The 17,282-nt window shown below is 31.4% G+C and overlaps 1 protein-coding gene across 1 annotated transcript in view; it reads right to left on the bottom strand.

Annotated features, from left to right (window-relative positions):
* Nucleotides 1-1,058: 1,058 nt before the first annotated feature.
* LOC111632669 (anion exchange protein 3-like) overlaps nucleotides 1,059-17,282 on the bottom strand; it is a 109,115-nt gene continuing 92,891 nt past the window's right edge. The window contains 6 exon segments of the mRNA XM_023377168.1: nucleotides 1,059-1,776; nucleotides 1,861-2,031; nucleotides 10,183-10,352; nucleotides 10,433-10,686; nucleotides 13,156-13,331; nucleotides 13,334-13,438. Of these exon segments, the coding sequence (XP_023232936.1) occupies nucleotides 1,708-1,776; nucleotides 1,861-2,031; nucleotides 10,183-10,352; nucleotides 10,433-10,686; nucleotides 13,156-13,331; nucleotides 13,334-13,438 (945 nt within the window). The 3' untranslated portion in view covers nucleotides 1,059-1,707.

Consider the following 17,282-nt stretch of genomic DNA (forward strand, 5'->3'; position numbering starts at 1 on the left):
TATACTAAAACGTTCATTCCGATCAGTCAACTGGAGGGAACTGCCCGATTTGCTTCAATGATAATTAGTCATTTAAATTTATTATGTTTACATTATAAGATTTACGTCACATGAATTTTATACGTTCAGTGTTCCCGACAGAAACACACATGCAAAAATTTCCCCCATTTATTTTAAATTGTAGGCCTATGTAAAAATTTATATTCTACATTTTCATAAAATTTTGCTTCTAACTAGTGTTTTTCCAGAAGTTATTGGTCTAAGTATTAGAAAACAAGAATAAAATTAGGAAACAAGACACTACAATCTGTTAATGGTGTGCTTCCTGAAAGAACTTTCTATGGGAGCTGTGCTATTTAGGAGTTAGACATGAAGAAAATCCGGAAAACTTCACGTGGCCAGCAAGTTACTCAGGTGGGAGGGAACCCACGACTGTGTGTTCAGTGGTTTCGTCTGGTGGGATGTTATAAAAGAAAGATAAATATATATTTTAAAATTAAAATCAGTTAGTTAGACGAAATGTTCAAGATAGAAACGTCTCAATAATTAAAACAGTCAATTTATTTTTTATTTTGTAATTTAAATTCAAATGGTTAGTGCAGTGTATAGAATAAACAAATCACTGTCAGTAATTACCGTTACAAAAAATAATCCATCAAAAGGATTATCAATTTTATACTTCATTATATCTAACTTTCATTTTAAAAATTTTAGGAAAGACATTTTATCAGAGCTATTAAAGTTACCATTAATATCAAAACTTTTTTGTAGCTTACGCTTCCCATATTCAAGTTTCGTTACAATTATTTGGGCTTTGCAAAATTTTTTATTAATTCATTCAGTGTGACTTAGATTTTTTCATTAAGTTAATGGAAGAATAACTCAAATAAATTGTGGAAAGGTCACATGAAATTTGTTAGATGTGGCAGACAAGTGATACATTCATCAGGAGATGGCAAGTTAGATAATTGAAATTATGGGATTTATATATTCTTAAAATCATAATAATATTCAAGTTAAAACTATTATTTCAAAAATTATTCCAGAAAAGTTGTTACTTTTATGAAAATTTATTTTTACAACAACAATTAAAAAAAAATCTTACAATCATTTACTGAAGAAACACACAACCTGATGTTAATACATAAACATTTCAAAAATTCAAATCCTGATGAATACAAAACCTTTTCAAAAATAATAATTCCTAAAATATTTACAGCATACAACTAAGAGCATCCTAAAATGATTAATAAAGTTCCAAAATACAAATAAAATTTTTCATTTGAATTTCTGGTATCTGAACATTACAAACAATTAGTTACTGTACCATTTAATAAATTTAGATATCTACAAATCAGTTCAAAATGCCGAGATTAACAATATTATGTACAACCATAATAAATGCTTTTGTAGAAGATTCTACGAAATTAAGATTCTTAATTGGTTTTACCACAACAAAAAAAAAAACTGATAATATTCTTAAACAAATTTACCAGTTTTATAAACATTATCTGAGAAAATAGTACATCTGACATATAAATTATAAAAATATAAAGATTTCCCCCCTTGTTCTCCTTTCTTTCCTAACAAAAATAATCTTCAATAAGTATCACATTTAGATGGTTCATGATAATTACATATTTGTTGGTCCACAAATAGAGGATTTTTTTAAAATGTAATTTGCATTTGTTTCTGTATGTTTCTACATTAGGGCAAAATCTGTTCATAGAAATCTGGTTCTTCATGTTGATCATCATCAATTTCTTCACCATCAAGCTAAATAAATTGATGAAAATCAATAAATAATTGATGAAATATAAATATATATAAGATGATTATATGTTTAAGATAAACACTCACAGCATGCAATTCTTTCACAGTAAAGCAACATTTTAACTGTGATCTGATAGGCACCATCATTAACAATACAAATGGAAATGCTAGAGCAGCTGCAGTTGACTTGACTGTCCAAAGAACAGCTAGAGATATCAACTGGATAATTGTATAAAGATGCATCTTTATAGTTGGTACCTATATCAAAAATAAAATGAAATTATTTTATTTAATTATCCTGATTTTTATAGAAAGATGATATCTAATAATACTTTTGGAATTAATCTAGAAAAATATACTTAGATTATACATGTAAACATCAACACAAAAACAAGATTTATAGTTAAATCCAAATATATTTAGTATTATCATTTAATTAATTATATAGCACAATAATTACTTAAATGACATTAAATGATTACAAAGTTCAAAGTTATTAAAATAGAGATTGCAATAACTGACAAAATAAGAAATGTTATCAACAGTATATCAATAGTGAGATTGTGGCCGAAGTTTTCATCTCTAAAACGTCGAACGTCAACCACCTCTATCTTGTAAGTGACGTTCGACATTCGTGTTTTAGAGATGAAAACTTTGGCCGCAACCTCGCTATTAATTAAGCTGGTAATTAAATCTAATTCATTAGAAGAAATTATGGGTTTGCATATTTTTTGCTATTTATTTCACTGAAAAACCTCAGACATAAAATTAAACTATCTTCATACTAATTGTAGTTGGTAGAAAAATTATTATTAGTTTTGGCATTTCAAACACAATACTTTAAGTTTAATTTTTAAAATATTCTTCAGAATATATTGTAAAAAAAGGGAAAAAATAAACAGCAATATTTAAAAATGCTCAACCCATGATTGGTTTATTCCAATTAAACAATTAAATTTTATTACTTTTTTCAATTAATTCATTCTAAACTGGAAACTGACAATCTCTATGTTATGTTCCTTTAATATCATGTAATAGGCCTATAACTACCTAAATTCATTCTACTCATACAATGTACAGGTGTATCCCAGGTTACATACATAATATGTTCCATCAAATAGTAGTAGTATGGAAAATGACAATTCATGATACATTTTTGTTTATTTAAAGAAAGTTTCGCCTAATGGAACTTTCCATTTGAGCAATGATCAATATGGTTTTATGTCCTAGCTTTTCACAGAGAATGTCCTTATTAAATTGTGATACTCTACAGCAAGGAAACAAGAGTGTTATCTCTTAATATTTCTAGATATCAACGGCACATTTGACAATGCATGGTGGCTCTCAATTTTAAAACATATCAGAGATACCAAAGTACCACAGAATATTTTCTACTTACAAATAACGATTTCTTAAATTAAGCTTAAATTGGGCTTTGTTAAAAAACCTGCTCCCCAAATAAAGGCTGTCCTCAAGGCTCAATATCTAGACCCCCTACTCTGAAATGTTTGTTTGTTAGTTATAAAATTTGGCCATATCACTTAAAAAATAATTAATTATTAATAAGAATTGAGCTCAGGGGCCCCAACTTTTAAGGACTCAAGATGTATGTAGTTTTTAAATATTGTAAAAATTTCTTGTTAATAATATAAAAACTGTCGTCTGTGTCTGTGTGAATTCCTTATAACTCCTGTAATTTTTGTCCAATCAATATGTAATTTTAGTTATATTTATTTTATGTTCTGATGAAAAGTATAGGCTACTTATTTTGTGCAAATATTAGCTATAGCAGGATTCCTACTCAAATTGTTGTTTTAAATTCCATGACTTTTCCTGACCAACTTTGTACAGATTCCCTGACCCTCACATCTCTTACAGCATGGCACATTAACAAAATAAAACATCACTTGACTTACTATGTGCACAGACTATTGCTTCTCCAACTTTTTAACCAGTTATTTTTCTAATTAACAGTTATATATTTTTTTATAATCAATAAATTAGTAAAATTAAAAATAAAATAAGAAAGACAGAATTATGGCATGTCTTCTCTACATAAAACTAAAATGTTTTATTAAAATAAAAATAATTTATCCTAATAAAAATAATTTATCCTGTTATTAACTCATAACTGTAAAACTTCATGCCTTTGAAAAAAAGCCATTAATTATTATTAAAAAAGGGGGTGCTCTGATCATCACAGCTGTTGGCGTCAATTTCTTTTCACTTCCAAAGTTAGTATTCTTCATCTATTAGTAAGTAGGCAAAGTTATATTGGATTAATATGAATAATATTAAGCTTATTATATTAAGGTGACCAATCGTCCTTCTTTAGGGAGGACAGTCCTTTTTTAAGTTCTGTCCTCCCTCGAAAAGTATCCTCCTACATGTCCTCCTTTTCGATATTTGAAGACTAATCTGTAAATCTCCATATTTGACTGATACCTGATACCAAGCCGATCCGTTATATGTGATGTGTTTGTATTTAATGTGATGATTAATCAAGGCTTGGTACAGTGCGGCAAGAGGTGATTATGAGACGCATGTGCTCCGCACAAGAGACAGAGAGCGAGCCGTGTGGAAGTGACTTTGTTTACTGCTTACTGAAATATTACATGACACATACACATGCAGTAGATATTATTATAGTGTATTATTGTTGCAATGAATAAAATATTTCTTTTATTATGATATTTTTTCCTTCAATTTATTTGTGTCCTCCTTTTCATTGTAAAATAGTTGGTCATCTTAATTATATTATTGTTTACTAACCTCTGGAATAGAACTGAATTCCAGTTCTTTGCAGAAATTTCTGATAAAGAGAGGAAGACCACCACTAAATATTCAAAAATTACTAATAATATCAAATCATTGGAATTGAAAACAAATCATATCACCAAATATACAGAACCTAGAAGAACAGAATCATTAACCCAAACAGGTGAGCTAATTAATTTAACCTCTTTGCAAGAACAATTACCTATGGAAAAAACAGACATTTCAACAGCAGAATTATGGAATAAAATAGTTGAATTGATAATCAATAATAATGATCAGCTGGTGAGTAAATTTTCACTAATAAGAGAAGAAATTAATATAATTCAAAATGAAAATAAAGATTTTAAAGAGCAATTACAATAAATTAATAAGAGAAATGATAAAATAGAAACTGAATTTACCAAATTAAGACTAGAAAATGAATTAACTCAATATAAACTTGATTCTCTGATTAACACTATGAATAATAAGAAAATAATATATGATTATTCAAATCAGTTTAAAGATATCTCAAAAGGAATTAGCAATATTTTTTTCTAATACTTTAAAAATAGTATGCAGTGATTCAGAAGATATAAAAAATATCTACTCAATATCCAATTCAAATATTCATATTAAGTGCATAGTATTAAAATGAGATCAAGTAAGAAATAAAATCCTTGCAGCTTTTAATAAGTCGAAGCAAAACAAGATGCTAGGAAAATGGCAAGATATTAATATTACAGCCGACTTAATTAAAAATTCCGCAAAAGAAGGAAAAAACTTTTACCCATATTATATGGACTTTAATTAAGAAACAAGGATTACAACTAAAACTGCACGACAACTATCTGATAATAAATTGTCAAAAAATTACATATAGTTACAGTATATTCAGAATCAGTTAATATACACTGACAAATTTTGTTATATACTCCACATAAAAACATAACATAATTAATCCAGAAGAAAAAAGTGAAAATAAACAATATAGTAAAGTTTCAAACAATCTCAAATTAAATATCAAAAACTAGAGCTGCCAAGGCTTAATCCATAAAATAAAAAGTCAGGAGTTTTTATGAGAAAGAAAATGATATAGTAATTGTAAAAAGTATTCAGTCATGCTTGATGGGAGAATTTCTAGTTAAAATTAATTAATTAATGTGGTAATTGGCTATCATATAACTTTCTTATACCTACTTAAGTAAAAGTTACATGGTTTTAATTATTGTTATTCCAGCTGTCACTTCCAGTTTCCAGTTAATTTTTTAGTTTTTTACTGATATACTTAATAATAAAATATGGACTGAAGAGGGGCATATAGCCTGAAATGCATTTTTTTAAATTTATTATTTAAAAATTTTAGAAGGCTCAAAAGAAATCTCAAGCCTAAGGCCTCTATAAAGTTAGATCCACTCTTGATCACACAATCAACATCTCCCAATATATGAAAAACATCATTTGTAAAATTTTTCTGACACTTAGCATTTGGCTTGTATAAACACAAGCTTAACAATTTTAATACAAACAAATGCTCAATTATGAAAAACAACAACAATACATTGTATGTCCTTCAGAATTAGCATAAAGTTGCTATTGAGAATAAATCACATAAACACTTCATTTTGATGGAAAAATACATTTTAACAAAAATATATTTATTTTTAGTTTTGCTTGTACTAACCGATGATTTTATATGTTTTAACACAAATAATTTCACTGACACAAGGAAAAATCTCACATAAAAAGGCATTAAGGGATATTTTATTTTCCTGCAAGCACTTTTGACGCAGTTACGAATGTTGTCTTCAGGCAGAAAAGGAATCGAACAGATTTAAATTAGAAACAGAAATGGCATTAACTGTTTCGAATATTAACAACTTTCAGAACAGAAAGTTTAAAAACTTAAATTTGAAAATTGCATAACATCTACACACATGTGCTTTAATATGTGGAGAAGGTGGAGGATGTTGGGGACAGTGGAGAAATGCAATTAATTATAATGTTTTAATAGCTTATACAATGCTGATCCAAATTCCAGGCAATTCAAAAGTGAGGGAGTTGCATGGGGACAATAATGTGGTAAAAAAGGCCTCCCAAATGTGCACCAGACCACTTTCACCACAGTGCCCCTAAGCAACACCGTACAGTTCCAAAATGGGGTGTGGTGATGATGTAACACCATCTTAGACAACTCCATGTCACACCTTCCCATCACAACAGAATGCTGTTGTTCAGTTATACAATTAGAGAGCATTCTGGTGGTTGCACCTATGTAGCAGGCATGTACCCCTGTTGCTGTATTCTATAATGGGATAGAATACACACCTGACTTTTCCAAGATCAAAATCACATTCCTGTCATTGCACAAGAGTCTCTGTACACTTAGGCGTGGAGCAATGGGTAAAAATAACACATTTTGTCTAAAAATATGACAAACCCAGACATCTTAAGAATATCCCAAACATCTGTTGTCAGACATTTGGCTAGCCTTGGATACATTTCCTATTATGATGTTTGGGTTCCCCATTGTGAGGACCCAACCAAGGTCCAAAAACATGTAAATCGTGGTATTCTTATGATTAAATAACGATAGATTAAATATGAGAGGGAGAGGAAAATCCCATAATTTAAACAATGCGGCACAAAATGTAAACAATGAGTCCCGGATGACTCTAACACGTTAAACGAACTGTCAATGTCAAAATGAAAAGTTATAAGTCAGACACAAGTGATCATAAACAGGTAGAACTTTGACCCTAGTGCTCATAAATAATCAATCTAGAGAAACAATTTCAGAAAAGAGTGAAAGATTTAAGAGAGATAAATCATTGCATATGATCGTTCGAGTACCTAGATGACAGAAATTGCGAGTAATGGAGCTAAATTGTGAGTGTGAGTCTTGCAATTTTGTCAACAATCCCCAAGAACAATCGACAGAAAGGCGTCAAGCAGACACCTGGAATCGGACCTTTCCCATGACCCGAGTCGGTCTCAGTTTTCTCCAAAACAAAAGAGAGACCAATCAGGAAGCGAGGAAGGAGATGAGGGGCCAATCAGAAGTCCAAATAGTGGGAGAAAAAAAACTATAAAAATCCGAAATTCAAGGTTGGAGGGAAGCTCTCCTCTGTATTCTACAAAAGGTCGTGACTTATATTGTGATGTGTCGTCGGCAAGAACTTTGGACTCCGCCACTTCCTCTTTCCAATCGTCCGCCTTGCTCAGTGATCTCATCTCGTCCACCCCAGGGCCAGACACACGCCAAAGTTCTCGCCTCTCCAACGAGAAGAACCTAGTGAAGGACTGTCAATTGTCAATGTAAGCATAAATGTTAACAAATAAATGGCTTTCTTGTGTAAAACACTTGTCATCATTTGCCTCTTCCGTCACAGCCCACATACAACCTTCCCTTAGGTTCATCCTGATGCGGAATTAATAGATCCCACCTAGGAGATAGCAACCTTACACAGGTGCCGTGGAGTGGGTTTCAAGTCCCCATCTCCACCGGGTCAGCTACCTATGATGTCATGCCGACAATTTACTGATGGTGTAAACCATCAGTAAATTGTCGGCTTGACATCCATTGTATAAGCTTATGTAACTTTACAAAATAATTTCATTTCTACAGTTTTACTTTTTACTTCATGGTTTTAATTATTGTTATTCCAGCTGTCACTTCCAGTTTCCAGTTAATTTTTTAGTTTTTTACTGATATACTTAATAATAAAATATGGACTGAAGAGGGGCATATAGCCTGAAATGCATTCTAAATTATAAAAAATAAACCTAAAATATGTAAATTCTAAAACTAATTTCAGAATGTTAACAAGTAATGTACACTTTATATCCGACTTCGAGAAATTTATTTAAATTTTCTGTATATAAATCATGTTTTTGAAAAATAGAAAATTTATTAAATTCTGGTATAGTAGCAAAACAAAAAAATAGGCTAACAGACATAATTAATATTATAAATAAAGAAGATCAAAGCATATTATTGATAGGAAAACAACTAGAAACTGCAGGAGTCATCTACAAATTATCATGTATGTGTCCTAGTCCAAAATGTCATATAGGAGAAACAGGAAGAAGATTGGAAAAAAAAGGTTAAAGGAACACGAGCCCATGGTTCCAGCATTGTAATAGTTTTAATTGCAAAATAGATAGAAACAAGTAAAATGACAAAACCATATTTGGGACAAGACTATGTCTCGGAGACGGAATCACTTTGATGCTCAAGGCAGGTCTCGTTCTCATTCTCCTATCTTCTTTGATATCACTGCTTTTGGGTGCAATCGTTCAAACTTTGCCAGCCACAACCATGAGATCATCCATGATGCATCTTTGATAAAATTAACTTATCTAATTTCAAAATTTCTCTCCGTTGCTTGTCAGCTCGGGTTGAAGTTTTGTTGATGCGTAACGAAAAGTTCCCATTTTTGAAAAAAATAATCATGGCTATTGTATCGTCCAAAATTTTTTTTTTATTTTGCACAAACAATATACAGTTTAACCTGATTATAATGTCATTGAATGTAATGACAACCCTAATATAACATCAAATTTTTATCGGTCCTACGATTTTACTATACTAGATAATGTTAAAAAAACCCACTTGTAACGACATAAAACTGTTTTAATGTCATATTTGAAGCACTCAAATTTACAAAATTAGATTACAAATTTTATTTAACATAGAAGAAACTACGTGTTCAGTCCTAAGGTCAGAGTTAACTTCTTAGAATGACTGTGGATGGTACCTCCCCTACCCGACTTCAGTGGGGTGAGGTGGCTGTTTTGCCTGTTTATAGAAGAGGGTCGCCATTTTGGATTTTATTTTGACTCGATTCTCAGTTCCCCGACTGCCTACAAGTCTGGATTCTTTTATGCACAAATGATTTGGGCACCTAATACTCTGTGCCAAATATCAACTCTCGACATGTACTCCTTCATACCTCTATGCTGATAAAAATGAGTGGCAGTACGATTTTATAAACAAGACATAGTCTTGTCAATAATACTAAAATATTGTATAAAACTAAAAATTGTTTAAAAAAAGAATTATTGAACATTTCTGTATCAAAAATTATTAATTTAAATATGGGTTTGAATGTAGATGCATGCTGGGATGACATTGTCCAGTATAAAGGGAACAACAGTTGGCAAATGAATGTATCCACTGATGAGACTTTTTGAGAAAAGTGAAATGCATATGGAACTTTTAGAATTTTTGAGAAAAGCAAAAATAAAGGTTTACTATTGGTTATTTTGTTTGTCTGCCTAATAAATTTCTCAAAAAAATCAGATATAAAGTGTACATTACTCGTTAACATTCCGAAATTATTTTTAGAATTTACATATTTAAGGAATTTTTTACCAATCCCATTGCTTTTAATTTGATTTTATATTTAAAATAAACTTACTTTTTCCATCAAAATGAAATGTTCCTTGTGTGATTTGTTCTCAACTTTATGCTAATTCCAAAGTATATACAACTAATTATGAGAACAGCAAGCAATCAAATACTAACAACAATACAGCACATACAAAATGCTCAATTATAAAAAAGTCACAAGGAAAGAACAGAACATTTGGAAGTATTGCAATGTTACAAAGTAAAGCTCAAAATAATCAATATACTTTTTTGCTTACCTTTTGAATATAAGGAGCTTCAGGATGATGTTTAACAGGCATAAATAGTAACTGTATGCGTTCAAACAACTGAATACCACTCATTGAAGAGATACCCATGTATAGAAAAACTCCGAATAGCACAGCAACAGGTACTTTTCTTAACAATGGTGCCATAAGAACAGAAATTCCTATTTCATGTAAATAATTCAAACTAAATCATGCAAAGTTTCAAAATCAAAATTGTATTATAATAATAAAGGAAACATACCTATAAGACTGGATACAAAAAGATTGCTCACCCTTTGTTCTTTAACCTCAATTACATAAGGTGTTTCACCAGGTGCATGTGTACGACTCATTACAGTTAAGCTTGCAACATGAGATACAGATCTAACTGTTGCTGCACACATCCAAGGTCCACCTAACAAAGCACAAGCTATTTCCATGTAACTAATTAATATCAAATCAAGATGAAATCCTGATCCTTTTTTTAATTTCCTTTCTTTCTTGTTAATTATTAGTCTACAGAAAAATACAATTTAAATTTAATAAACATTTTAGAATTAAAAATCCTGCTTTTCTAATCTACCTAGAATAATGAGATTTGAGTCAAATATATATTTGACTCAAATCTCACAAAATAACTAACACAATAAACTAACACAAAATAAAAATATATATTTTTATTTTGTGTTAGTTTAATGTGAGTTCAAGCCTTTAATTACCAACAAAAGACTTCTAGAATAAACTAATATTAGGTTGAACTGAAAGTTCATTCAGGTATTTACATAATTGCTCATCTGTGTTGCCTCTGTCATGCTTATCAAGTTTTAACTTGTTTAGGTGTACAGTACATTATGAATATTTGCATATTTAATACATAAGTTTAGTTACAGCTATTTTTTTAAATTCTGTTATCTTTTAAGAAAAAAAAACATTAAAGTAAAAGATAAGAAGGTGCATTTTCGACATCTCATGCTCTATTATTTCCAAACAGGAAAAAATGCAGCAAAAACTCAAAAGATGTGCTGTATGGAGGATGCAGTTACTGATCGAATATTCCAGAAATGGTTTTCAAAATTTAGGGCAGGAGATTTTTCTCTCAAAGATGCATCTCTGTCAGAACAGCCTTCGACTATAGAAGATGAGTCCATAATGGCTTTAATCCTAAATGATCATCATAGAACAACACAAGAGATAGCCAACATCTGTTGTCAGACATTTGGCTAGCCTTGGATACTTTCCCATTATGAAGTTTGGGTTCCCCATCAGTAAAGTGAACAAAACCTTATTGAGCATGTTTCTGTTTGTGATTCAGTTTTAAAATGCAATGATGATGATCCATTTTTAAAGAGATTAATAACAGGCAATAAAAAATGAATCATTTATAACAATTTTCAATGCAAGAGGTCTTGGAATAAGCCAGGTAATCTGCGAGTGCCGCAACCTAAAACTGGTTGCATACCAGAAAAGTAAAGTTTTCAGTTTGGTGGGATCCAACCCCACCAAACTGAAAACTTTACTTTTCCCACCAAACTGTTGGGTAAATCCCACCAAACTGTTGGGTACAAATCCCACCAAACTGTTGGGTAAAAGCTCATAATTTATTATGAGCTTTTACCCAACAGCCAAACAATTAATTCCAACAAATATTGTCTCCAACTGGGTAAACTAAAGGCTGCAGTGTATCAAAAATGTAAAGAACTTGCAAATCGACAGGAACTGGTATTCCATCATGATAATGCAAGGCTGCACAAATCATTAAACATGTGCCAAAAACTTCCAGACTTTAACTGGGATGTTTTGAGTCACCCTGCATATTCTCCAGATATTGCTCTCTCAGGCATAATCTTTTTTGTTCATTGCAGAATAATTTAAATGGCATAAAATTTCAATCTTTAGAAAGTATGAAAAATCTCATTGATAATTTCTTCAATCAGAAACTCACCTAATTCTACACAGATGAAATTATGAAACTACCTGTCAGATGGCATAAGGCAGAGGTCACCAAACTTTTTTCACAGCAGGCCACATAACTGAGAAAATGACAAACATGGGACTCAATTTTGTCCAATACAGCACACTGAATACACAAAAACTAAAGACAACCAATATATTTATTTACCAATACACAAACACGATTGCTGCAGCAAGCTCATAATTACTTTTCTTAGAAACTTCATTGCAGGAACTTACATAAAAAGCACTCTGATATTCAAAGTTGCAAAAAGCTGAAAATTTCATTTCACTGATTTTCCTAAAAATTATATTACTGTCAGATGCAAAAATCCGATTGGACTAATTTTGGCATTTTTACTTACTGTGTAGAAAAAATTAAAATAAGAATAAATTCATCTAAAATCTATGATATTTCCATATAAATAATTATATTTTAGCTCATTTACGGCACAGTGTGGTGGTGGGCTGGATGAACTGACCTCGCAGGCCAGATCTAGCTCGCAGGCCATAGTTTGGTGACTCCTGGCATAATGTTATCAAACAGAAGGGTGAATACATTGTGGATTAAAGGTTTTTATTTATTCCACAATATTATATTTTCTTTCTTTCTAAAAACAAAACAAACTTTCAGTTCAACTCAATATTTTCAGTTACTGCACCATTCAGAGATATCTTACATCTAAGTTTTTCCCAAGCATGATAGGCCTATATGTTACCATTGTTGTATCTAGCTTTTCATCTGCCCTCTGCAAGGTTTTTATTTTTGGTCATCTTAATTTTTATAAGTAACTAATAAAACAGTTATTTATAAATAATTTGTGTACACAAGAAATATTCAAGATCATTCACATGTATTTATAAACAAAATTATTATTACAGTATATTTGACAATTTTTTTTTCATTTCACCTTCATCCCAGGCTCTGTGCCATGTACTTGTTACACCTATCTAGTTACAGCACTGATGATTAAAATCACGTTTTATTATTACATGAAAATTATTAATGAAATACTAACAAAAGCAATTACTTACTCGCATATTTGAATTTCTAGAAAAAGCAATATAAATATTAAAATTGCAGCAATAAAAGCAGCAAATGCATGCCAAACAGCAATTGGTCTCTGTAATCCTATAGGAGAAATAAGCCATCCTCTTTGAGAAGGGTCACTAGGACTAAGACCTTCTGGTACACTAAGTTTCTAAACAAAAAAAATTTATTTTAAAAACCAAATAATATTTGATTGATTGAAGCATCTAATCCAACCATAATAATAATGGCAATAGGAACACCAAAATCTCCCAATGCTCGTCTTGCCTTAAAAAAAAAAAAACAAATTAAATGAGTTTATATATCTATCTAAAAAGCTACAAGCAATCATTAGAGACAGTAATTAATATCAATTTATGATAATTTTTCCTACTAAATTTAAATATTAATACTAACATTATAATATACTTTTGTAAATAAATGTATCAAATTTATTATCAATTTGCACTAAATGATCAAAATTCTGGAAAAATTTATTTTCCTATAAATTTATGAAGTAAAAATAAGTATAAAGTAAAAAAAAATGGTAAATTATTTTTACCACTTCATAAATGTTAATCCTTGTAAAAAATTGTTCTTCCCTATTTTTTGATCAGATGACATGATAAAGAATGTCTTTCCTATTAACAATAAAATTCAAAAACAAAAGAATATGCTTCTATTGAAAATATTTTGTATTGTAAGTTCCCTCAATAAACAAATACTTTAAATTAACTTTTTCTTCCTTTGAAGAATTTGCTTTAGCATAATCATAGGATTAACAATTTTATTTGGTTGCTTGATTAAATTTGAGATTTTCTGGCACAAGGGCCTAGGTAGGCCAAAAAATGCCAGGTCTAGCCAGTTCTATCAAAAGACTCAAGAGGGCATACAGTAACATCTCATTGTTCTTCAGTTGTGTCCCCTAGAGTCCTGTATATAAGTTTATTACATCCAGATATGCCATTGTAGGTTGAATTTGTCCATTCTCATCTAGTATATTCTGTAGAGCTTGGTCATCTGAAGATACTCATTGAAGGTAGTGTTCTCTGGCTGTTTTGTACTGACAGCATGTTAGTAATATATCTTGGGTGGTAAGTCAAACATATTGGTTAATTATCTACTAACAAGGGATAATCATGTGTTAGTCTCGTATGTCCAGTTCTTGGCATGCAAGTACTATTTATTTTTTCCAATTTTTCTGTTGACTAGTTGTCCATTTTATTAACTCTAGTTTTATGGTGTGTAGTTTATTGTTGAGTTGTTTGTTCCAGTTCTCTTGCCATTTGTTGTATATGTACTTGTTGATATGGCTGTAAAGGTCATTATATGGTCTGAAAGCTCTTGCTTGGTTCCTGTTTTCTTGTTTTGCAAGTTTGTCTGCTATTTCATTTTCTTTGAGTCCTATATGTCCTGGCAGCCAATATTGTATTTCCTACATGTTTGAGATGTTGGAGTAGGTGTTGAATGCTACTTAGTGTTGGGTAGTCTGTTATCCTACAACTGTTGATTGCCTGTAGTGTGCTGCATTGGTCTGTATATATTATTGTCTGTCTGTGGATGTGTCTTTGTGTATGTTGGAGAACCATGAGGATTGCAAACAGCTCTGCAGTGTAGACTGTTGTTTTTTGCAGGCACTCTGTAACATAAGCTGCCTCAATGCAGACAAAAGTTGCTCCTACTATCGTTGATTTTGAACCATCTGTATATATGGATATTGTATGACTATATTGAGAACAGTGTTCTAATAATTTTATTTTATATTTATTTATTTAGTATTTACTCAAATGTGTGAGGTTCTGGAATGGGGTGAAACAAAAATTTAATTTCAAATTAATTAAAAGCAAAAATGCTATTCTTGAGTCAATCAAAGGTGATGTTAGTTATGTAAGGGAGAGGAGAGAAAAAACTAACTGTCAGACAAACATGACATGAAAACAAATAACGTAACAGATCAGATGGAATGTTGGTGGGGAAAGATAGAACTCCGACTCGAGCGCTCATAAACAGTCGATCTAGGAAAAGTCGATCAATTTCAGAAAAGGAGAAAGATTTGATGGATAGAAAAATATTGCATATGATCGTTATGTTCCAAGACAACATAAATTACAAACAGGTTAAATTATGAGTGCAAATCTTATGGTTCTAAATCTTATCAACAATCTCCAGGCATAGTCAACGAAAAAGTGTCGAATAGATGCCTTGAATCGGACCTTTCTCATGACCCGATTAGGTCTCGGTTTTCACCTGGAAATAAAGGAGAGACCAATTGGGAAGCAAGGAATGAACAAGAGGACAATCAGAAATATGCATAACAGGAGAAAAACTGTAAAAATCTAAAATTCAAGGTTGAAAGATTCTTCCTCTGGATTAAACTGAAAGTAGTGCTCTTTAAATTGTGTTGTGTGGCCAACTTAGTATCTCTGCGATCATCCCCATCTGTCCAAAAAGCCCATCTTGTCCACCCTGAGGCTACGACTGATAGAATGAACTCTTGCCACTCTGAAGGAACACCAATATTTGGAACTGTCAAACATTGATGTAAGCATAAATGCTACAAAATAAATGGCTGCAAACATTCCTTAGGTTTATCCTGACATGGGATTAATTTATTCCCCTAAAGGTCAGCGAGCTTACACTGGTGTCCGAGAAGTGGGATTTTAAGTCCCCAATCTCCACCAGGTCGATGAGCTTACAAATGTAAGATGTACCTTAATTCCTACATGATCACTAGCAAATTACTTTTAATAGATAATTTGAGACAAATTTGTCAGCAGAATTAGTATTTATTGCACACAGTAAAGTAAGTTATATATCTTCCATGGTAGCAGTGGTGTGCCGTCATTGAAAGCGGTGGATGTGCCGCTTCTCTTGCATTTTCTAAAAAATAAATACATATTAATTTTAATTATATGAAAATAATTGCACAATATTTTATTATAATTGCATTATGTATCTTATTACAAATTTCTATACTACACGTGAAAAAAAAAATAAGATTGCTATTGTATATTCGAATATTAGTGGTGGAGTGGAAGCACTGTATCATCAGCATCCAAAAAGCCAGATTTGCACTTTACAGAGCACCAACCTCATCCGGTTTAACTGGTGGAAGCCTAGGACCTCAGGTGTATGCTACATGTATACCGCATCCAATTCTATCCACAACCAGTTCTGGGCTGTTAGCCTCCTGCCTACTAGATATTTGGCTGCCCTTGCCCGATTACGTGAATCACAGGTAGATTTATAACTTAACCCAACCGATAAGAATTTACTGGTATGTTTTTACGATAGTTCTCTATAGTTGACAGGAGTTAAAAAAAGTCCATTAAAATATTTGATATTTTTATTCCGCTCTCCGATTTTATATTACTCAGGGATTTCAATGTTAAACCAGTGATATTACGATTTTGTATATCCCATCTTTAAGGGGATGTAGAAAAAAAATGTGTACAATTCTTGTATAATGTTAAAAAAATGAACAGTTACTTCGACAGCATCGTTTACAACTAAATTTAATGAATGAGAAAGATGCACGAGGTACAAAAAAAGTTCTAGAATTTATTTTCCTTAAATTTATGATTTATGTATCCATTTGTCATAAAAATTTCTTTCCACTTTTTTCCCGAGACTACAAATATTCGAGTACAAAGTAACCGGTTTCGATTTATTTCTACTTAAGTAGTAGTCAAATAATTAAGTGATTAGGGAATTGGGGACATAAACAAAACCCTGATGAAAGAGCCGAAATTTTACTTAAACAAAAGCCTAACCGAACCAATCTCTAGCCGAGTACAGTGGGGACTGATTTATTCAAAATATTAGATGTAATAAAGACAAAAATTATTCCAGTTCAACAAGAGTGCCCGAAAAGTTGTAAATTTTTGAAATTTCTGTGGACAACACCTGGTCCTAAAACGAATTAGTTAGAAAACATGATGGACAATCTATTAAGTTTAACATATTTAGATTTTTACAGCTATGGTGAGAAACGTTTAAAATTTGTCGCATCCTTTGAGATATACTAGTGATGCAACAAAAGAGGCATTTGACATTAACTGGTATCGGCACCCTCGGGATTTGGCAGCCCGCGTGCATGCTCGCACCACACACCTAGCAGGACTGTCTCTGA

Source organism: Centruroides sculpturatus, unplaced genomic scaffold (genome assembly GCF_000671375.1).
Source record: "Centruroides sculpturatus isolate CEXI.00-Female unplaced genomic scaffold, Cexi_2.0 scaffold733, whole genome shotgun sequence".
Taxonomy (NCBI): Eukaryota; Metazoa; Arthropoda; class Arachnida; order Scorpiones; family Buthidae; genus Centruroides; species Centruroides sculpturatus.